Source organism: Mesoplodon densirostris, chromosome 1 (assembly GCF_025265405.1).
Source record: "Mesoplodon densirostris isolate mMesDen1 chromosome 1, mMesDen1 primary haplotype, whole genome shotgun sequence".
Taxonomy (NCBI): Eukaryota; Metazoa; Chordata; class Mammalia; order Artiodactyla; family Ziphiidae; genus Mesoplodon; species Mesoplodon densirostris.
The window spans coordinates 123,627,526-123,651,325 of record NC_082661.1 but is presented as its reverse complement, the minus strand read 5'-3'; the positions used below and the strand labels follow the sequence as shown (position 1 = coordinate 123,651,325).

General features: G+C 35.5%; 1 protein-coding gene across 8 annotated transcripts in view; it reads left to right on the top strand.

Annotated features, from left to right (window-relative positions):
- The window catches only part of JMJD1C (jumonji domain containing 1C), a 340,789-nt gene that overhangs the window by 279,315 nt on the left and 37,674 nt on the right, over positions 1–23,800 (top strand). For 6 of the 8 annotated variants that reach the window (XM_060108900.1, XM_060108909.1, XM_060108893.1 and 3 more), the window contains 7 exons: positions 12,683–12,788; positions 15,334–15,458; positions 16,763–16,906; positions 17,004–17,190; positions 17,306–18,990; positions 21,032–21,204; positions 21,469–23,678. In XM_060108900.1, the coding sequence (XP_059964883.1) occupies positions 12,683–12,788; positions 15,334–15,458; positions 16,763–16,906; positions 17,004–17,190; positions 17,306–18,990; positions 21,032–21,204; positions 21,469–23,678 (4,630 nt within the window). Of the gene's footprint in view, positions 1–11,844; positions 12,049–12,682; positions 12,789–15,333; positions 15,459–16,762; positions 16,907–17,003; positions 17,191–17,305; positions 18,991–21,031; positions 21,205–21,468; positions 23,679–23,800 lie in introns of all 8 variants that reach the window. The other 2 variants (XM_060108926.1, XM_060108934.1) reach the window with 2 other exon arrangements.

Sequence of the window (23,800 nt, the reverse complement as noted above, 5' to 3'; positions counted from 1 at the left end):
CAAGGACTTAACAGTGTCTGATTAGTGCAAATATTATTAAAATCAAAAATAGTTTACAAATTAATCAAATGAAAAAATATAGAGAGAAGAATGAAAATCAGCACACAACAGTTTAAAATATAAGTTGCCAAATTTATTGATATTCTGTTTTAAGATATCTAGTCATATACGTAAGTACACATATATAAAATTTATATTCTTAGGGAATTTTGGCTCTTTGAAGGGAGGCAGAAGTTTACATCTATTAAAATATCAGAATTTGGTAGTAGAACAGGCCAACTTGGACTCAGATCCCAGCTCTGCTGCTTACTGTCTGAAATATTAAGCAAGACATATAAGCACTTAACAATTTTTTTATTTTTTCATCTTTAAAGTTAGCTATGTAATACCTGTTTCGTGATAGCGTTGCCATTGTCTATGAGATAATGTGTAGGAAAAAACTTTGTACCCTATAAAATTTTTGTAATAAATAGAATAAATATGATAGGAGTTCAGAAAATAAATAGGTCTGGTTGGGTAAATCTCAGTTCATGATACATGTAGCTTCATGAAGCCTATTCGAAGTGATTGTTTTTTAAACCTTCAGCACAAAATAGTTGTCATTCACAGACCTTACCACCTCACCAGTGGTCACATAATTGGCAGTGGTCACATAATTGGTGAATTTCCTACATTCTCCTAGTTTTCTCTTCATTTTATTTCCAGCCAAGATATCTCTCCTGTGATACATTATTTCAGTCATTCTTAACCACCACCTTAACTCTCTTATGACTTTGTCTTTCTGTTACATCTACCGCTTAATTTCTTATCTTGGAATAGTCCTATTTATTTTCTCCACTTTTACCCCATGAAAATGTGCTGCCCGTTATTGGTGGCCACTAGCCATATGTGGCTATTTAAATTTAAATTAAGCAAAAGTAAATTAATTAATTAATTCATTCATTTATTTATTCCTCTCCCCCTCCCTCTCTCTCTCTCTCTCTCTCCCCCCTTCCCCCCTCTCTCCCCCCCTTCCCCCTCTCTCCCCCCTTCCCCCTCTCTCCCCCTCCCTCCCTCCCTCCCTCCCTCTCTCTCTCTCTCTCTCTCTCTCTCTTTCTCCCTCCCCCTCTCCCTCCCCCTCCCCCCCGGGGGAGATGGACACACACACCCCGCCCCCAACCGTGGCCCCTGCATTGGGAGCATGGAGTCATCACCATTAGACTGGCAGGGAAGTCCCAAGCAAAAGTAAATTTAAAAATTCAGTTCCACTCCCACAAAACTAATGTTAATGTTGTTAAGATCACTAATAACCTCTTAAATATCAAACATATTATTCCATTCCTATCCTACTGGACCATTGCATTTAACACTGAGGATCACTGTCTTGGATATTCTTTTATTCTTAACTGCTTCTGTGACATCTCTTTTCAGGTTTCCCTGAAAAGGTTTCTGCAGTTTTAATGGTGGGTGGTTTTCCACAGTCTTCCTTTTTGGTGTCTTCTCTTTTCACTACTCATCCTAAGCAGTGTCATATTTCCAGTTGCTTTCACTATCATTTAAAAACCCTGTCTTCTGAATCTGTAACTCTAGTCCAGACTTCCTTGCTACACTGTCATTCATTTAACACCTTTATTTAGCATCTTCTATGTGCCTGGCATTGTTTAGACAAAAATTCGTGTCCCCTTGGAGCTTAAATTCTAGAAGAAGCACAGTAGGTAATAAATATAGTAATAAGTAAGTGGTACAGTATGATAGATGGTTTAATTACTGCTAGGCCAAAAGGAAAAGTAAAGCAAAGTAAGAGCAATTAGGCTTGGAGAAGGGAGAGGCAGGCTAGAGTACTGTGGTCCCTGTGGATGTCATTGAGAAGGTGAAACCCATATTTTCTACTGCCGACTGTGTTAAAGTTTCAGCACTCAAACCTTGTCTTTCTTCCTAATCATTCTGTATCCTGGCTAATGGTGTAACTGTATCTACCCCGTTTTGTTACTCAATCAACAGCCAAGAGTGTTTTAGGTTCCTCTCTTGCCCTTGTTGACCTCCAAAAATAGCTTAACATTGCATATGTCCATCCCATCCTCCTCCTCTCTATTGTAAGGCTTCCATCCTCATTTGGCTAGACTATTAGAGAGCTCTCCAAGTACGGTCTTTCTGCTCACCTACTCCCTTGTCCTCAGTCTATGTCATTGTACTTAGAGTTCTCCACATAGGCCATACTGTTTCATCTATCTATGTCTGTGTCTGCACATGCATTTCACCCTGTCTTAAAAGCCCTTCTTTTCTGTTCTACCATAGCCTGGTAGGTGCCCTTGCGTTTTTGAAGTTTCAACTCAAGAATCTATGTACCCATCCATGCTTTCCTCAAGTCCCAACTCAGATATCCTTTTCTGTGATACCTTTCCTGATATACCGAACTAGATTATCTTTCCCCACCTTCTTTTTCTCACCTCTGTATTATATGTAAAACTCTGTATAATCTGTATTGCAGTGATTTGTGTATTAGTCCCTGTTCCTACAGGCTGTAAGATCCTCAAGGGCAGAAACTCTTATATGTATTGCCAGTCTCCTAGCATAGTAATTTTATACTTAGTATTCAGAAATCTTGTTGAATGAAATATATTTCTAATATGTTTAACTCAAAGGAGGAGCTCTTAGCCCCACACTTAGAGACTGTTTCAAACATAATTCCAACAAATTATCTAATCTGGTTTCCTCTACCATAGCAAATGAAAGGTCGAAATTAGAATTTTAAAAAGTATGATGATGGTAGATTGGGAGCTTGATAGCACAGGAGGTTACAAAAGAAACTAAAACGTAGTCACAACTCAAATTTTGACTTTCTGGGACAGTTTGGTGTAGAGGCAATAATCCTTTATATCAATCGATAATTATGACTATCATAACAGTAATCAATAATGATATCTGTGAGTATTGACAGAAAGCTACAATTGTGTTTAATATATTATTTAATGAAGGAACTCTAGAAATATTTTCAGAATTAGTAGGATTTTGATAAATTTTCTTATTTCTGTAAGTTATTTTAAAAACTTGCTCTCTTTTGGATATAAACTGTAATAAGCATTTGGCATGTCTCATTCAGTATATTTTCTCTTTTTTCTAATTAGATTTTCTAAGTAAGTTAAACTTACCCTTTTAGGAATAGCAAAGCAGTGATTGGAAATCTTGGTAAAGTACATTATGCATACTATCTTCCTTCCTAGGTAATTAAGATGTTCTTGTATTTTGATACTTTTGAGTTGTAGTTTTAACTCCCTCCTTTTCTCTGAATAACTTAACACATTTGTCATGTATTTGCATTTGCTCTAGACTCAATGAGAGGAACAGATACTTAACTTGGGGTCATATGATAAAAAACTGAGTCACTTGGAAGATCCAAGTCTGTCAAGTTACAGGACTTGTTGATTATTTCAACTTGGACTAGATTGTATTAATTCTTTCTGAGAAAAGAAAAGTATGGTATAATAGTTCTCAAGTTTATAGGTGTATCATTTCCATAGCAGTATATTGGAAATAGTGAAAATCAGCCCCAGAACGTGTATGGCATGGTATTAATTTTGAAATTATATCACTTGCATTTTATATTTTAAAAATAAATGTTCACTCTGTATGATCAGAATAGTCATTGACTAGGGATTACTTTTAGTAGATTACTTTCCAAAAAACTATTATGCAAGCATATAATTTTATTTCCTTCTTAGGTTGAGCTCCTTCTCTCCCTCTTCACAAGGTAGGGTGAGACTGCCACAGGTGGAGGGCTCATCAAGAGCAAGGAAGTTGCTTTTTTGTTGTTTTATTTTCTTAAACTTGGGCTGTTCTGAAAGAATATTTTCAGTTGCTCCTTTGGAAAACATTAACAGTTCCCAGGCCTTCCTGAGTTTGTTCATTTTGTAAGTTTGAGGAAACTGCAGTTAGTAAATTGTGGTTGGCAGATGCTGTAAGCAGGTGACTCAATAGGTTGAACTCATGATGACTCAACTGTGTAAAAACCATGCTTTTAAATAGCTTGAAAGAAAAATTGCCTTCCAGACTTTTGAACTGCCATGAAAAGTTCAAAACTATTATTAAAGATACCACGAAGAATATTAACATGTGGCTTTAGAAGGAAACACATTTCCCTTCAAGTGGTTTTAAAAGTTTTACTTAATTGTTGTTCTGATTTTTGCTCTGTGGTAATTCTGACAAGCAAGGACACTTAGCAAGTTGTAGTTCAAAATGCAGAAATATTACAAGTCTGCATAAAGTGTATTCAGGAGAATATTTTTAAAAGGTCAGTTTCATTCAGTTGGGAGATTAGCAGAGAAACCCAAATGGTTGTTGTTTTTAATTAAGAGTAATCTAGTTAGCTTTTTCTTTAACCTTGGTATAACTGAACAAATAAAAAGAATGCAACATAAGCAGTCGCTTTCTTATGAATTGATGTAATAGGATGTTTATATTAATATAGTATATCCCATTCCAAAATCCCATCTGAGATCTGATAAGTTACTTATATCTGATAAATTACAGAGTTTTTGTTGTTTATAATGTCCATTCCAAATTTTGGAATACTGTATTCCTGTGAACTGACTATCTTAGCAAACATCATTTTCCATATTTAACAATAAAATAATTTGGTTGTTTGGGTTTCCTTTCACTTTCTGTGGGCATGTCACTAATATCATAAGTAAAATATTGAAAACCCAGTAGAGAGTATTCAGATTTTTAATTCTGCCAGTGCATAGGTTGGAAAAAGGTTTCGTGGGAAGGGCTTTGACATTATGCAGACACTTGGTAATTTACCTTCCAGCCATGTGATTTGGAGTCAAATTACTTAATCTTTGAATGTTTCTTCATCTATAATATGGAGAGAATAATATCAGACTAGCAAAGGATTTGTTAGGATTAGGTGGGGTTAACATTTGTGAAGTGTTAACCTCTTCTGTCAATTAAAGTTTAAGTTTTTTTATTGTTTACACTGTCAAGTAAATATGCTTTGATAAAATGGATACTTTTTAAAGGCTGAAAATAGATTCATTTCATTAATCATATGCAGTCAATTTAGGATATATTTAAGCTATGTTGAAACGGGGAGGATACCGCTCATCTGAATTAACCAAAATCAACCAGGAATTATGAAATTATATATACACAGGACTTAATTATCTATTGCTTTTAATTATGTACAAAATTGTAATATGTTTGTCTTTAAAAAGATTGCATATGTGGAGAAGTTTTAAAATTAATCTTTTCTGTTTCTATGTCATTAGCTTCTTTCTGTGTCACTAAGTTTGTGCTTATGTAATCATTTTACCTGACTGTTGTAGTCTATTGTATGAGTATATGATCAACTAAAAAAACTTTTTTCTATTTTAAAACACAGAGAGACCTTTCTTGTACATGCATTAATTTGTTTTGTTATTCATTTATTTGCTTAGATTACTCAAAAGTTCAATGTTGGGTAGAAGAAGAGTATGTATTTTAAGATATTAAAACTATGAAAAACCTAATGTACAATGAGAAAGATTTTGAGAAAAATAGCTTTGGAGTAGATTGTTCAAAGCTTATGCAAAATTTTAATGAGAGTACTACCACAAACAGTAATAATCCTATAAAAATAGACTTTAAAAAGACATTTCTAATAAAGTTAGGCAAATATAGTTCTTTATCTTTAAGAGAAAGGGGGACGTTTGCTTGATATTAAGAATATGTAAGGAAGAGTTGAGATTGCTGGATTATGGAGTCAAAAGCAAAATAAAAGAAAATTGGGGCAGTCTAATCAATATGAACTTCTAAGTCAGCACGCAGTTAGATTAAACAAAGAATAAAGTGGAATGGATGGCTATCATGTCTAGTGCTGTGTTCAGCTTTATTTTTATACTTAGTATTCAGCTGCTCATACTAGGTAGTGCAAAAATAAATAAATAAATGGTATATGAACCAACAGTACTTCTGTGTTACACTGATATCATTCACCTATTTTCTACAAGTTCTTGTGAGCTAAAATTGCAGAAACATTCATTGTTTAAAAGAATAGGATGTATAGTCAAACTGCCTTTCAGAAAAGGTTTTTTCCTCTCCCATGAATGATGTCATAAATTTTTTAACTTTTCCAATCTGATTAACAGAAAAACTGGAATACATTTAAATTTGGTGGTTCTTGAAGAATGGTGAGACAGAGCTTTTTTTTTCCTCCAGAGTTTTAGTTTAGTGTGGATAAAGATAAGAGTGTCCAGTACTCTTGACTCTAAAATATTGATGTTTGGTTTATCTATAGGGAATCAGATCCTAAATAAATTATAATAATTTAAAATTCTACCTACAACTTAAAATAGCAATAATGAAAAATCTGGAAATTTTTAGGTTTTATCATATAATGTGTTGTGAAGAATCAAGTCACCAAAATTGACAGTACAAGATTTAGAATTATGTTAGGAACATTTAGAGACAACATAGCATTAATCTTATGTAATAGAGAATATCAGGTAAAATATTTGAAATATAGTGATCATTTCTCCCAGTAATATTTGGAGACAATTTTGTGGCAGGATGTGGTGGTGCGTTTTCTTCCTCTTCAACCCTAATCGGTTTCTTTTTCAGAGTGTCACAAGGTCAGCCCTTGGAGGAAGTAGAGAAGCAAAGAAATTACTCTCTATTTGTCTCCCTGTTTGGATCCCCCCTCCCCTGTTTTTTTGTTTGTTTGTTTTGTTTGTTTGCTTTTTAAATGAATATCTGTTTTCCTTAAGAGATAGTATAAATGAGATTATGTTAAATTACCTTATCATGGAGAAAACACTCAGTTTTCAGTCTTAACTTCAGATACAAGAACCATAGGATTAATGTTGGAACATTGTCTTCAGAAAATTTCTTCTTTTTCAATGCATGTTCCTATTTTTACCCTACTATGGAGTCCAGAGAAGTGGATAGTACCAACCTCTGTATATGAGTATAATTCTCATTGACCCAAAGGAGTAAATCTTATCTTTCAAAGTGGGTAATTTTTCTACACTAAAATCAAGTCATTATTATATTTGGAGAGCTAAACATGGTACAGGAATGTATCAGGGAAATTGATGAAAAGCCTTAAAAATGAAAGCCTGTGAAAGCCTTAAAAATGATTTATCTTAAAATATTTTTTCTCTAATAATGAAAAGGATTTGGTAATTGGTGTATTTTCCTATGCTTATGAATATGCAGCCATTTATGGAAATAAAGAGTTTGCTGTCCATTTGCCAATGAATTGCATTGCATTGATTAGAAGTTTTTGATCTTGCTTTGTAATAGTATTTTATTTGTTCTTTCAAATCATGGGTAGGCAGTGAAAATCAAACCCGCCTCCCATTTTTTATAAGGCCTTTTACATTTTTATACAGTTGAAAAAAACTCAAAAGAAGAATAATGTCATGACACCTGAACAATCTGTGAAATTCGGATTTCATATAATGCCAATAAACAAACTTTATTGGAACACAACCATGCTCATTCATTTATATATTGTTTATGGTATTGTTTGGCTGCTTTTGGCACTACAGTAGCAGAGTTGAGCCGTTGTGACAGAGATGTTATGACCTGCAAAGCCTAATGTTTTTACTCTTCGGCCTTTTAGAGGAAAAGTTTGCCAACTCTTGCTTTAAATCTTGAAAATATATGGAAGCCCTCACTCTGGTGGTTGCATTTAATTAAACTGCAGATGGTTTAGACAACTGTGCTTTTTGAAGACCTCTGTGGTAACTCTCAGACTTAATAAGTTTCCTATCTTAGTAAAGCCTTATTAACAAAGTGGGTTCTTTTATAAGTTATACAAGAATTGGCATAATAGCAATTGGCGTCACTCTTGACCTATATGGACCTAACATTCATGTTTTTCACTGTTGGCTAGCAACCCCAGGGATTTAAAGGACAGGCAGTCGTTTGTAGTTTTGCTGAAGCATGAATTTAAATTATGACTGTGCCAGAGTGGTGTGGCAAAGCATGTTCAGTCACCCAACCTGACATTTCAAGATACAGATAGTTTCTTTTATGATAACTCTTAAAAAAATAAAATCAACTGTGATTTTTATAGGGGAATTTATGTAATATAATTGCATTTAAATTGTCACCACAGAGGTCAAGGGCTTTATTGCAGGAGGAAAAAAATTCTAAGACATACTCAGTATCAGTTTGAAAGCAGGCATTAGGTCATTCTCCATCAGATATTGTCCAAAGGGAGAGAAACTGCTCCAATTTTATATTTCTTGTATCCTAAAAGTCATCAGTTAAGACTTTAGAGCAAGTCTCTTAAAATTATTAAGCCAGTCAACTCAGTCATCTTGATAGAAACTAACAACTGGTATATTTTTACCTATTTCATGCCTCTGCTGGCTTTTCAGTCAGTATTTAAATCCGGAAGATGTGTAACAAAGAAAATATTTGTTGAAATAGTAAGGAGCACTTGATTATGGTAAGACAGATTGTTCTTTATTATCTTAGAAAATGTGTTACATATACTTTGAGCACTGTAATAATATTGCTATTTATTAAACCTAGTCAGGCATATCTGAATATTTTAGTACTAAGATCTTATTTTTTATGTTGTTGTACTTGTTACTGTTTCCCTTTGAACTGGGATGAAGTAGAGAATTGCTTGAAAATTAGGTTAGTACAGTAATCTGTCACAGTACAGATTCCAACATGATTTCAACTTTTATATTGATATTTTGAGGAATGCTGCTTTTTGATTTCATCATATTCTTCTGTACATACGAGAAAAAGTCTGTATTTTGATCATCTCAGATGATCAGTTTTTAATTCAGGGTGGTGTTTAACCTAGAAACACAGCATTTGGGAATTTGTAGGTCATGACTAAGTCACGTTGCCAAAGTGATTTGTCCTCTCTTTTATGCTTTCTGATTATAAGATTGCATGAGTTTAACATCCTAAGTCTTTTCTGTTTGATGAGTGTTATAGACTATTTTGATATGCGGAATCTCACATAGCCAATGTGAGGTTGTAGAACGATAACTTCCACCTAATATTGATGTCTTTTGACCCATTCTGACTTTCACCTCTTCCATATAACGTAAAGAAAGGTGTCAAATTTTGAAAGGCAGTGACAGTAAATAGTCTATTATTTATGCCTCTTCATTGTACTAGTTCAAGAGAAGCAGAGAATAGATGAAAAGAGACTGAGCTTTAGAGTCACAGAACTAAATTCAAATGCTAGGTCTCTCCATCACATCCTGACTTTAACCATGGACCTCTCTGTGTATAGCATGTAAAGGGGTATAATAATCTCAGCTTTATAAAAATTGATAGTACGGAAAGCACCCAATGTGATATCTGTCATAGTAAATGCACAGTCATGTTAGCTATTTTTCTTTATTATTCTTTACATTAAGGTTCCACTAATGTTCAATTAAAGCTAATCTTTGTCTTTGCAAAAGGTGGAAAAGCACAGCACACAAGTGAACAATAAATACAGTCCAGAACTTCACTTAAGGCATTGTTTAGCACTTTTCCATGTTTTCTATGTTTCTCGTACAACAGATCTTGCTGAACTGATTTTTTCCCCATTAGTCGTTTGCTGGAGGTTATAACTAGCAGTGTAACTAATACATTGGATGGAGTTTATGGAGAAGAGAAGATTCACAGAGAGTGCTTATTCCTTCACTACATGGGTGATTTGGGGGGAGGGATTAATGAATACATATAATTTTAGTTATACAATATGAAATTGGGGGGGGGATTATACTACAGTTAATGAAAAGTACAGTGCAGGGCCTCCCTGGTGGCGCAAGTGGTTGAGAGTCCGCCTGCCGATGCAGGGGATACGGGTTCGTGCCCCGGTCTGGGAGGATCCCATATGCCGCGGAGCGGCTGGGCCCGTGAGCCATGGCCGCTGAGCCTGCGCGTCCGGAGCCTGTGCTCCGCAACGGGGGAGGCCACAGCAGTGAGAGGCCCGCATACCGCAAAAAAAAAAAAAAAAAAAAGTACAGTGCAGGTAAATTGTTTTTAATCTCATATAAGCTCAAGGCATTGTTTGTTAGTTGCATTCTGTGAAAGATAGTAAGCATTCATAACTAGTTTTTAATTAACAGATGCTCTTCTCTGTGAGTCTGCCTTACAGCCTTGTATCTGATTGTTTACACTTTTACAACATTATTCAGGTAAATAAATAGGGGAAAAAACCTCATTTGGGTACCTGCTAACAACTCTTACAGGATTTGATCGTTTAGCCTTTTGTGAGCCTCTTTAAAATGGGAACGATGACCACAACTCAACAGAAATAACTCTAACTTACAAAGCACTATATGTAGAGGAAGACTTCAGCAACAATATGATTATCATAATCAGGCATTGTATTGGGATAATTTTCATGGGTTTTAATTAATTTTGTGTAATGCATGTCATTCAGTACCATGGTTAATTTAGAATTGAATGTGTTAAGAAGACTAGTTTCTGTAAATTTTTAAAAATCTTATTATAAAAACATACTCATTAATATGAAAAGATATATTATTAACCCTGCTTTATAGATGAGGAAATTGATACATAGAAATTTGAACTTACGTAAGGTTATTTCAGTGAGTAGACTGATACTATCAGCTTTTAATGGTATGCTTTTTTTCCCTAGAAATGAGCAGGTCATTGGTGAGAAGATACTTGTTGTCTAATGATCTTGGAAACGTAGCTCATTATTTTAACCTGTTAAATAAATAAAATATAAATGTTGAGCAAATTTTACATCTCAGTAGCTTTAGTTATAAAATTTCAATACAGGGAACTGGTTTTATAAATCATACCTGTACTTGTCTACAACATATTGGCAGTGCTGCTTTTACTCCTCCCCATGCCCACCCCGAATATAAAGGCTTGGGAGCAATACACTATAGTAAATTTGATATAAGTCAGCTTGTGACACCCATGTGATTGTAGATTGTACTTTTCTAGACAAGTACCCATCTTCTTCGAGCCAGTTAAATGTCTAGAATAAGAGTAAGAAGAACAACTGATAAAGGTGGGTGTTGAGACTAGAGAAGACTCAGGTTGTGGAAACGTAAAACCAGAATTCAAATGTTTGAAGGACTGTCAGGTAAGAAAGTGATTAGGCTTGTGTTTGACTCCAAGGGGTTAAGCTTGGACCTGTGTATGGAAGTTAAAGTGAGAAAGATTTTAAAAGAACTTGGCATCTGTCAGAACTGTCTGGAAATGGTAATGGTTTTCCTTGGGAAATAGAAAGTTTCCTGTGTTTTGTCTGTCATGGACTAGACTGTCACCTGATGTGCATCAAGAGGGTTAGAGTCTGACCATGTATTTTCTGTTACTCAAATAATGAGATTAAGTGTTCAGTGTATTATTAAAGTGGAGTGGAGAAAAGGGATTGCTAGGAAGTTTCTTTACGAAAAGGAAGACATGTATGCATGGGCCCAAAATGACAGATTTTAACTCCTTTCTGTATAACACTTTTCCACTCTAGTATTTCCTTCTGCTGTAAAGCAGCATTTCTTTGTATTTTCCAACGAGAACATAGTTGATAAGTTTAAAGGCCTTTACTTCTGTTTGTTGTTCACTAAGTATAAACGAAATATCAGTGTTTACCGCAATATTATTCCAAGAATACAGAGTAGTTCCTTAAAGCAGTGATGAGATGAGAAGGAAAGTGCTTTACTTGGATAAACTTTAGAAAAGAATGAAGTATGACCTGCTTGATTTAGGGATTCTTTGTACTCTTCAGCCGCTTTTTGGCTTTTCTGTATTGCCAAATTATTTTTGTTCACCAGATAAAATTCCCTTCATGTAGCTCCTTTCTATTCACTGGTTTCCATGATCTGCTAGTCCACTTTTAAAAGGGCCGCCAAATTGACAGTGCTGCTTTATTGTTCTTCCCAGCTCTACTCTAGGGCTCCTGCCGCTGATCTCAAATGCAGGAGCAGCAGAGGTGCTTTGAGAGAGAACAGAATGTCAAAGAGTCCAGCGGGGGACCAACAGATTGTGGGAAACCATGTGACTGTGTGATTCACATCTCCAAGGAGAGAGAACCGGTTGTTTCTGGGTCTAGATCCACCCTGTTATGAGGATAATACCATCAATAATGTAATTTAAATTGCCTGGATGCTTTGACACTGGCTTGAAAAAATAAAACTTTTAGCAGTGAAGTTACTGGTCAGATGAGTTTGAGTAGAACTGAATTTGATGACATTTAAATCAATTTAAATCAAAAGACAGTGGATAATGACTTGTAGTTTAAAACTAATGTTTTAGGTATTATGGGGAGAGGGTAACTCATCTATGTATATATATATATATATATATATAGTCACTAAAATATTCAACTTGATTTGTTTGCTACCAGCCTTAGATGACCTGAAGCTATTTGGTTTGTATATTGCTTCTAACAGTGAAACCCTTTAAAAGGTGATTTGTATAAGGCTTGCAGTTGGGAAACTTGTATAAGGCTTTCAGTTAGAAAACAAACAGTTCAAACAAAACAGTTTGAAATGAGTAAATTTCAAATTTTGTCTTAAGGCATTTTTGTCTTATCATGGATTAATTTCTTAGGTTCCGTTGTTATGTTACTGCTAATGAACTATAACTTATGAATTTGCGTTTTTGTGTACATTTAGATCAAGGAATTTTCTTCAGTCCTTAGAACGTTCAGCAGGGAATGATGGTAACATTAATGTTAGGACAGTGTAACGTAGACCTTTCTTTTAATCTATAATTCTAGGACGACATAGACAGCCTAAACCCAGTGCTCAGGGACAACCCGCAACTTCAGGAAGAAGTGAAAGTCTGGGTAAAGGAACAAAAGGTTCAGGAGATTTTTATGCAAGGTAACTGTTTTGAAGTTATGCATTAATATATATATTTTTGGAACTGGGCAGTTTCTCATGTTTGGTTTTGGTTGTTCAGTTATATGCAATACAAATAGAAGACCCAGTCTAATATTTTGAGTTATATATAGGCCAGGGAAAATAATAGCAAAATCAGAATAATTTCAATAGGAAATTGGTAACTTAACCAGTTATTGAGCTAATTTCACCATTAATTTGAGCTGAATGCCTGAAATGAAATTATAACCACACAGGTGTTTTGTTAATAGGAAAATTTCCATACTGCAGAATGCTTTAGGTGTGTCCTTCCTGGAGAAGGAAGCATTGTTTGCTGTGGAGGGTTGCCCAAAGCCACAGTTGATTTCCTTTGAAGAATGCTGTTGGTATCTGATAAAAGTGGCCTAATTCAGTTTGCCTTCCTCAGCAATGACCACAATACTAGTCTTAGTTTTGTTTCCTTTTTTTTAGTAAGTTACAGGTTTGTCTTCAAACCAGTGAGATTTTATGGTTCTTAGTGATTTCTTTTCCTGTCAGTAAAATCATATATTGAAAATGTAAGCTTTTTGTGAAATTGAACTGAAACCGCAACAATATGACATGGATACATGGAATATTGATATTTGGTTGAATGTTTCTAAAAGGAATTTTGTTAAATTCCCATGTTTATCTGAACCTCAACTTCCGTGCCATTTAATTTAAGCATGAGTAGAGATAATCTCAGTTGTGGCTGCCTTTCTTTGTATGGGTTTTTATAGCAGCAGATCATCTACTTATTAAATTCTCCTTAGGCTAAATATTTTTTAAACTTTTAATATGGAGAATTTGAAACATACAGAGAAATTGGCACATGGAAGTTCACCGAAATATTCTATCTCCTGGTTCCAACAACTGTAAAATAAAACCTTGGTAGGTTCTGCCCCACCCGTACTCTCATTTATTTCTGTCAATTTTCAGACATTGCTGTGTTCTATTTTTAAACAAAGCCACCATACCATTATTATGCTGAAAAATTAATAGTTCCTTAATACCAAATACTGAATACTCAGGTTCAAGTTTCCATTTGTCTCATAAATGTCTTCATTGATTTTTCACAGGATTATTATTTTATTTATTTATTTTTAATCTGGGATCCAGAAAATGTCCACAGATTGATTAGTGGATATGACCCGTCTATCTCTTTTTTTTTCTTCCTTTCAATTTATTTATTGAAGAAGCCAGACTAATATTTTTTTAAAGTAACTTTTTTTTCCTTGTCATATTCTTAGAGGTGAAATCATTAAGGCAGTAATCCTTTCCATCCTAAGCAGAATTACGTGAGACTGACTCCAGATTGTGTGTGGTGGTAGAACAAGGCAGTTAAGATGGTGTGCTGACGGGTATTGAAAATTGGTCATATTTGGAGTTAATCTATAAGCTATTTCTTTTCTTTTTTTTTTTTCTTTTTTTTTTTTTTCTTTTTGCGGTATGCGGGCCTCTCACTGTTGTGGCCTCTCCCGTTGCGGAACACAGGCTCCGGATGCGCAGGCCCAGCGGCCATGGCTCACGGGCCCAGCCGCTCCGCGGCATATGGGATCCTCCCAGACCGGGGCACGAACCCGTATCCCCTGCATCGGCAGGCGGACTCTTAACCACTGCGCCACCAGGGAGGCCCTATAAGCTATTTCTATATTACATTCAGAAAAAATAATTTGGAGTCTTTTTCTTCTGTAGTTAAAAATTCTAAGACTATATATAGTTTGTATAATAGATTACAGGTATGAATGTGTTTGATTCACAGGTAATATGGAATACTTTCTACAGATGTGTTAGATTTATATTTTAGACTGATATCAGCATAGATGTTTTTTAAACTGTCAAACATTAAATCATTGATTGATATGTTAAATGTCTTAACTGTAGAAGAAAAGGCATCAATCTAGGACTCAGAAAAATAAATTCAGTTCTAGCTCTTTCACTTAAAAATTTATTTAACCTATCAATCTCACTTTCTTAATTTTTATAAACAGGGAAATATCTGAGAGTTTTTGAATAAGATTCAAAAGATTGAATAAGCATCTGCAAATTGTGAAAGCATTTTGTAAATTGTTAATGTATAATACTATCATATTAATAAGGTGCACCAGATCCCCCCACAGTTCTTATTAAACTTTCAAGTATTTGATACCATTTTAGTACCTGTTAATTGAAGAAATTTTCATCTCCATTCTCTTTTAAGACATATTTAAATATATACCGATATATATCTTTTATTATTTAATCATTACCTATTTTCTGAAGGATATCTGTATACATATATAGATATCATTTTAAAAAACGAGTTTAATCCAAAATTACACCAATATGGCATTTTAGTATTGTATTTATAAATTCAGTTAACAGTCTCTGCATGTTTTAAGACTTTGGCAGCTTTTCCTGTCACTGGAATCAAAATTTGTAGTTGCTTATGGTAAAGTTTTGGCAACTAGAAGGTTCATACATCAAGTTCCAAATTACTTTCCCATTTCATCCATGAACTCAATCATGTATGATGTTTGTTTTTTTTAAGGTCCTTATTCCTTGAATGGATACAGAGTGAGAGTATATAGACAAGACTCTGCCACCCAGTGGTTTACTGGCATAATTACTCATCATGATCTCTTCACTCGCACCATGATCGTTATGAATGATCAGGTAAATAGTCCAGTTTTTGAAAAGAGTTGGTTACAATTCACATATGCCTCTCCTCCGCCCCCGCCCCCCTCCCCCACAATGGATCAACAGGTTGACACCAAATAATTTTCATCTCTAGGTGCAGTCATGTAATCCTAATAAGTTCAAATGTGTCTGATGTTACATAGAGGTCACTTGAGGTCACAGCGAGATAGTGATGCCAAATTTATTTCAACACTGATAAAATCAGTCCCTGAAATGGAGGCATCAAACTCTTATTTGTTTAGTCTTTTTTTTTTTATCAGTAGGTCAGCTAAAACTTTCTTAAAGTCTCAGTTTTTCTGCCTCTCCAGTAATAAAAATATTTCCCAAATGGTTTCTTTTCACGAATGAAAACTTTAATGTACACTGAAGTTCTTTTTACATCAAATTCCAGAGTTGGGATGCTCCCTTAAGTTTTATAGCGAATATGGTGAATGTTAAGGATATGAATTTCATAGGGAGTTTTAAGTTAACAGTCTGTCAAATTCTTAATTTCAAATCTTTTAAAGCTGTACTGTATTTACCCCAGAAAATAGATATTTACACCTTCCTACCTGAGTGGATTGTGGAGGGTGTCTGAATAAATGAGAACCCCCTCTATAAACAATGCAGATGCTTTGGTTAAAATTCTAGTCAAAATGCTAAATAAACTATATCATTTAATTTTATTTAATTTTTTTCCTTAAAAGCTAACAAACTTTGACCTCTCAGTGAAGCACAAAATTGCCTTTAGTTTTTAAAATAGTTCTTTCTTTAACCTGTCTTTAAAACTATTATTCATTTATATGATTTTTGTCCTTTTCTGCTTCCCATGCTCTACTTTCTTCTTCTTTTTTTTTTTTGGCCACACCATGCAGCTTTCAGGATCTTAGTTCCCCAACCAGGGATTGAACCCAGGCCCCAGCAGTGAAAGCACCAAGTCCCAACCACTGGACCGCCAGGGAATTCCTGTCATGCTCTACCTTCTTGTTTTATTTTACAGCTGTTTTTGAAAATTACTTTTTATTTTTGAAATACATTTTATGACTTGGCAGTATACTCTTGAATAACTCTAATCCTTGTTTTGCAAGGTATACTTGCAATAGATGTATTTGCTTTTTAATTTTTAGTTAACATGTGAAACAGTAGCCTTATCTTTAATGGTTAAAGTTGATTTATTGTAAGTCTGACAGTATCTCAAACTGATTTCTAAACATCTCTGCTCAGTAAAGAAATTGTACCTAATATCACATTGGCTAGCTGATTGGATTTAATTTTTGTTCTTGTTTTGTGTCATGGATTAGGTACTAGAACCACAGAATGTCGATCCTTCTATGGTTCAAATGACCTTTCTAGATGATGTTGTTCACTCTTTGTTAAAAGGTGAAAATATTGGCATTACATCACGGCGAAGGTCTCGTGCCAGTCAAAATAACAACACTGTTCACGTATGTATGTTGTTAGTGATGGATTATGGTAAAATATTTTCCCTTAAATTACTTAGGATCCGGTAGTGAACAATCATTGTTAATTGGTTATTTTTAGGGTCATTATACACGTGCCCAAGCAAATAGTCCCAGACCAGCAATGAACTCCCAAGCTGCTGTACCAAAACAGAATTCACACCAGCAACAAAGAAATATTCGTCCAAATAAGAGGAAGGGCTCAGATAGCAGTATACCAGATGAAGAGAAGATGAAGGAGGAAAAATATGATTATATAGCACGAGGAGGTAGGACCTACCTTTTTTAAAGGGCATGAGAACATATAAAACAAAAATACATTTAAAATATGCTTATTTAATATTAATTTGAAAGATAAAACTGTTCTTTTTTTAAATCTTATAGAAAATCCTAAAGGTAAAAACAAACAGGTGATGAACAAAAGAAGGAAACCTGAGGAGGATGAAAAGAAACTAAATATGAAAAGACTGCGAACCGACAATGTTTCAGACTTTTCTGAGAGCAGTGACTCAGAAAATTCAAATAAGAGAATAATAAATAATTCCTCAGAGCAGAAGCCAGAGAATGAGTTGAAAAATAAAAACACTTCAAAGATAAATGGAGAAGAAGGAAAATCCCAGAATAATGAGAAGGCAGGAGAAGAGACACTAATAGATAGCCAGCCTCCCTGGGATCAAATACAGGAAGATAAAAAACATGAAGAAACAGAGAAACAGAAGTCTGTTGACTCTCAGATTCAAGAAAAAATGATTATCCGTTCATCAGAACAGGCCACACTTTCTGATCATAATTCTAATGATTTACTTCTTCAGGAACGCAATATGGAGAAAACACACACAGTGGAATTATTACCAAAGGAGAAGTTTGTATCCAGACCACCCACACCAAAATGTGTTATTGATATTACGAATGACACTAATACGGAAAAGGTGGCTCAGGAAAACTCAAGTACCTTTGGCCTTCAGACACTTCAGAAAATGGATCCTAACATTTGTGATTCAAAACATTCAGTCACAAATACAAAATACTTGGAAACAGCAAACCAAGATTCTGACCAGAGCTGGGTCAGTGATGTAGTTAAAGTAGATTTAACCCAATCAAATGTTAGGAATGCTTCTTCAGGAAATGAAAACCTGAATATGGAAAAAGAGAAAAATCAGTATGTCTCTTACATATCTTCTCTTAGTGCAGTTTCTGTCACAGAAGATAAGCTGCATAAGCGAAGTCCACCCCCAGAAACTATAAAATCTAAACTTAATACTTCAGTAGATGCTCATAAGACAAAATCCAATCCCTCACCTGAAGTTGTTAAACCTAAAATTAACCATTCCCCTGATTCTGTAAAGTCTAAGCCCACTTTTGCAAACAGCCAAACTGCTGGTGAAAGAAGACTGGCAAATAAGATAGAACATGAGTTATCAAGATGCAGCTTTCATCCGGTTCCTACTAGAGGCAGTACATTAGAAACTACAAAAAGCCCTCTTATCATTGATAAAAATGAGCATTTCACAGTTTACAGAGATCCTGCACTTGTCGGGTCAGATACAGGAGCTAATCACATTTCACCTTTCTTAAGCCAGCATCCTTTTCCTCTTCATTCTTCATCCCATAGAACGTGTTTAAATCCAGGTACCCATCACCCTGCCTTAAGTCCTGCACCCCACTTACTGGCTGGATCATCCAGTCAAACTCCATTACCTACCATTAACACTCATCCTCTGACTAGTGGTCCACACCATTCTGTTCATCACCCTCATTTACTTCCTGCTGTGTTACCTGGAGTGCCTACTGCCTCCTTACTTGGTGGCCACCCACGACTGGAGACTGCTCATGCCAGCAGCTTAAGCCACTTAGCACTAGCGCACCAGCAACAGCAACAGTTGTTACAGCACCAGTCACCTCATCTTCTTGGACAAGCCCACCCATCTGCTTCATATAATCAGCTGGGACTTTATCCAATTATTTGGCAATATCCAAATGGAACACATGCATACTCAGGACTTGGTCTGCCTTCTTCTAAGTGGGTTCACCCAGAAAATGCAGTTAATGCTGAATCTTCGTTAAGGAGGGTAAGTTAAGCTGTGGTTTACCTCATGTCATATATTTATTAATCAACATATGTACAAGTGCTTTTTTCAATATCCCATTAATTTTTTAGATTTCTTATTATAAAATATGCTAGAATTTTTGAAACAGTTATTTTTTTAATTATGATGAAACGTTTGATGCTTAGTAACTTTGGAACTGTAAAGCTAAAATTTCAGAAAAGCCTATTTTTTTTAAAAAACAATTTAAAGAAGTAAACCTCTTAAGTTATTTCTTATATACTTAGTCTTCATAACTAATTATGGTATATATCCATAATTATTTTGCTCAGGTAAATTCCTAGAAGTGAAACTTCTGGATATAAAATTTATGTAAAATTGTAAGGCTCTTGATATGTATAATCAAGTTATTCTTAAAAGACAAATTGTTATATTTCCCAGTTAGATACATTATATTGATGTATACTACAAGCTTTGATTCTCTAAGCCCCTAGTTCTCTTAAGGGTGCCGAGGCTGGAGAATCCTGATATTTGGGAGTGAAGATGGGGCTGAGAGTCTCTCTGCCTGACAAAGTATTGCTGAAGGTGGGGGACAGGGCTCTTTCTTCTTCCTTCATGCGCTGTGTGGTTTTTCTAGCCAGATTAATTTTCCATGCTAAGAAATGGTTGTTGAGGGCATTACCAGCCCCATTCTGAAAACTGGGGGATTGGGTGTCACTGTTAAACTCTAGGAGGCAACTTAATCCTTGGCGTGGACCAGGATGCTCTTCAGGTATTCCCCAGAATCTTTCAAAACACATTTTATTTATTTATTTTTATTGTGGTAAAAGCCACAACATTAAATTTATTTAACCATTCTAAAGTGTACAGTTTAGTAGTGTTAAGTATATTCACATTGTTGTTCAACAGATATCTGGAACTCTTTCATCTTGCAAAACTAAAACTCTGCCCATGAAATACTAATTCCCCTTCCCCCTGAGTTCTTGGCGCCCACCTTTCTACTTTCTGTCTCTATGATCGTCTGCTTTAGATACTTCATTTGAGTGGACTCATACGGTATTTCATGTAGCATAATGTCCTCGAAGTTCATCCATGTTGTAGCATGTAACAGGATTTCCTTTTTTAAGCTGAGTAATATTCTGTTATATGTATATAGGTATATACAGGTACCCTTGTAATCTGTATAACTTCAGATTTCTGGATCTTGTAGAATTGAGACCTTATTTTATTTTATATTTTATATATATATATATATATATATATATATATATTTTTTTTTTTTTTTTTTTTTTTTTTTTTTTCTTTTTCAGTACGCGAGCCTCTCACTCTTGTGGCCTCTCCCGTTGCGGAGCACAGGCTCCAGGTGTGCAGGTCAGCGGCCATGGCTCACGGGCCCAGCCGCTCCGCGGCATGTGGGATCTTCCCGTACTGGGGCACAAACCTGTGTCCTCTGCATTGGCAGACGGACTCTCAACCACTGCGCCACCAGGGAAGCCCGGGAAAAATTATTTTTGACGAGAAAAATTGGCAAATAAACTTGATGAAATCTGGTGAAATGTATTTTAGCAACATGTTTTCTGTTTTTTTATATTAGCAGCATATAGTCTTTTGGTGTTAGAATCTTAGGAAATCTTAAAAGCTAGGTTCTCTGTACATCATTTGTAAGTTAAAGGCAATGATTTCAAGATCTGCAATCAGTAAATAAATTTCTGGAAATAACTTTTTTTTTTTGGCAACACCGCACAGCATGCAGGATATTAGTTCCCCAACCAGGGATCAAACCCATGCCCCCTGCAGTGGAAGTGCAGAGTCCTAACCACTAGACTGCCAGGGAATTCCCTGGAAATAACTATTTTAATGCTGATTGATTTTTTTCATCATATGGAAAAATCCATATAACTCTTGTTAGTTACTTATTTGGATATTTCTCATAAAATACTTAATAAATATACTGCTATATTAGTATGTCACATACTTCATAAATATACTGTTAAAGTCCTGCTGTGATACTGTGTTTAGTTTTTTCTAGTAACTGAAGGATGATTTTTAAAAATTTTTTTGATAGAATTCTCCCAGTCCTTGGTTACATCAGCCTACCCCTGTGACCTCAGCAGATGGTATTGGATTACTTAGTCACATTCCTGTCAGACCTTCCAGTGCAGAGCCTCATCGGCCTCTTAAAATTACAGCACATTCCAGTCCACCATTGACAAAATGTTTAGTAGATCATCATAAAGAGTAAGTTCACCAATGCTTAAAATTTGTTTTTTATAGTTTTTCTTAATTCAGTTTATAAATAGATAATTTTAACAAATGTCTTAAAACTGGGCTGAATAATAAGTACTATTCTTCTGTTTTTATATTCCTTTAATTTTCTTAATAATATTATAGCACATGCAAAGTCGTGTTTCACTTTTATGATAGAATAGTAACGCATAGAAGCTATATTTGTATTATACAAGAAAAAGTGTTTACAGAAACCTTCATGTATTTTCTTTGCAGAGAATTGGAGAGGAAAGCTTTTATTGAACCATTGCGTTCTGTTGCATCCACATCAGCCAAAAATGACCTGGATCTAAATAGGTCACAGACAGGAAAAGATGGTCACTTGCATAGGCATTTTGTGGATCCTGTATTGAATCAATTACAGAGACCACCCCAGGAGACTACAGAGAGATTAAACAAATATAAGGAGGAACACCGTCGAATTCTTCAAGAAAGTATTGATGTTGCTCCCTTTACAACTAAAATCAAGGGGCTTGAGGGTGAGAGAGATAATTATTCCAGAGTAGCATCATCATCTTCTAGCCCTAAAAGCCATGTCATCAAACAAGACAAAGATGTAGAATGTTCAGTATCAGATCTTTATAAGATGAAGCATTCAGTGCCTCAGAGTTTGCCTCAAAGTAACTATTTCACTACATTGTCTAATAGTGTAGTCAATGAACCACCGAGGTCATACCCATCCAAAGAGGTTTCAAATATTTACACTGAAAAACAGAGTAATACCCTTGGAGCAGCAACAGCTAACCCTCAGACTCTGACTTCGTTTATATCATCTCTTTCAAAGCCTCCACCTTTGATTAAACACCAACCGGAAAGTGAAGGTTTAGTAGGCAAGGTACCAGAACATCTGCCCCATCAAATTGCTTCTCACTCAGTAACAACTTTCAGAAATGATTGTAGGAGTCCTACTCATTTGACAGTTTCTTCTACAAATACACTCCGGAGTATGCCTGCTTTACATAGAGCACCCGTATTTCACCCACCAATCCATCATAGCCTGGAGAGAAAGGAAAGCAGCTATAGTAGCCTTTCCCCTCCAACATTAACTCCAGTGATGCCTGTAAATGCTGGTGGGAAGGTTCAAGAATCACAAAAGCCTCCAACTCTGATTCCTGAGCCTAAAGACACTCAGGCAAATTTTAAGAGTTCTTCTGAACAGAGTTTGACAGAAATGTGGAAATCTAATAATAACCTCAGCAAAGAGAAAGCTGAATGGCATGTGGAGAAAAGCAGCGGAAAGTCACAGGCTGCTATGGCATCTGTCATTGTACGTCCACCTTCTAGTGCAAAACTTGATAGCATGCCAGCAATGCAGTTAGCTTCCAAAGATCGAGTTAGTGAAAGATCTTCAATTGGGGCAAATCAAACAGATTGCTTCAAATCAGCAGAAGCTGGAGAGAGTGGAAGAATCATTCTGCCAAGTGTGAATTCAGACAGTGCTCACATAAAATCCGAAAAAAACTATCAGGCTGTCTCACAGGGCAGTGTTCCCAGTTCAGTCATGTCTGCTGTAAATACAATGTGTAATACCAAAACGGATATATTCACATCTGCTGCCACTACCACCAGTGTTTCCAGCTGGGGTGGTTCAGAAATAATTTACTCTTTATCAAATACCATTTTGGCCTCTAAATCTTTAGAATGTACCTCTTCAAAAAGTGTCAGTCATTCAGTGGCTCAAACACAAGAATGCAGGGTCAGCACGACAGCTCCAGTTACACCAGCCAGTAGTAAGACAGGAAGTGCTGTTCAATCCAGCTCTGGGTTCTCAGGCACAACTGATTTTATCCATTTAAAAAAGCACAAGGCAGCACTGGCTGCAGCTCAGTATAAAAGTAGTAATGTCAGTGAGGCTGAGCCTAATGCTGTGAAAAATCAGACATCTTCAGCCTCCCCTCTCTTGGATAGCACCGTAGTCTGTAGTACAATTAACAAAGCAAACTCTGTAGGAAATGGGCAAGCATCCCAGACAAGTCAACCAAACTACCATACTAAACTGAAAAAGGCCTGGCTTACAAGACATTCAGAAGAAGATAAAAATACTAATAAAATGGAAAATTCAGGGAATTCTGTATCAGAAATTATTAAGCCATGTTCTGTCAATTTAATAGCCTCTACATCGAATGATCTACAAAATAGTGTAGATAGTAAGATCATAGTTGATAAATTTGTAAAAGATGATAAAGTCAATAGGAGAAAAGCCAAACGAACTTATGAATCTGGCTCTGAAAGTGGAGATTCAGACGAAAGTGAAAGCAAATCAGAGCAAAGGACTAAAAGGCAACCTAAGCCAACTTACAAAAAGAAGCAAAATGATCTTCAGAAGAGAAAAGGTGAAATAGAAGAAGATTTAAAACCCAATGGGGTTCTCAGCAGGAGTGCCAAAGAAAAAAGTAAATTGAAGTTGCAGAGCAACAGTAATAGTGGTAAGTAAATTAATTACTTTTTTATCTCAAGTAAAATGGGCTGTAAGTTCTTGCAATAATGGTGGTGTTCTCTAAAAATTAGAGAGCTTAAAGGCATCTTTGACTTCATTTGTATGCCCTGG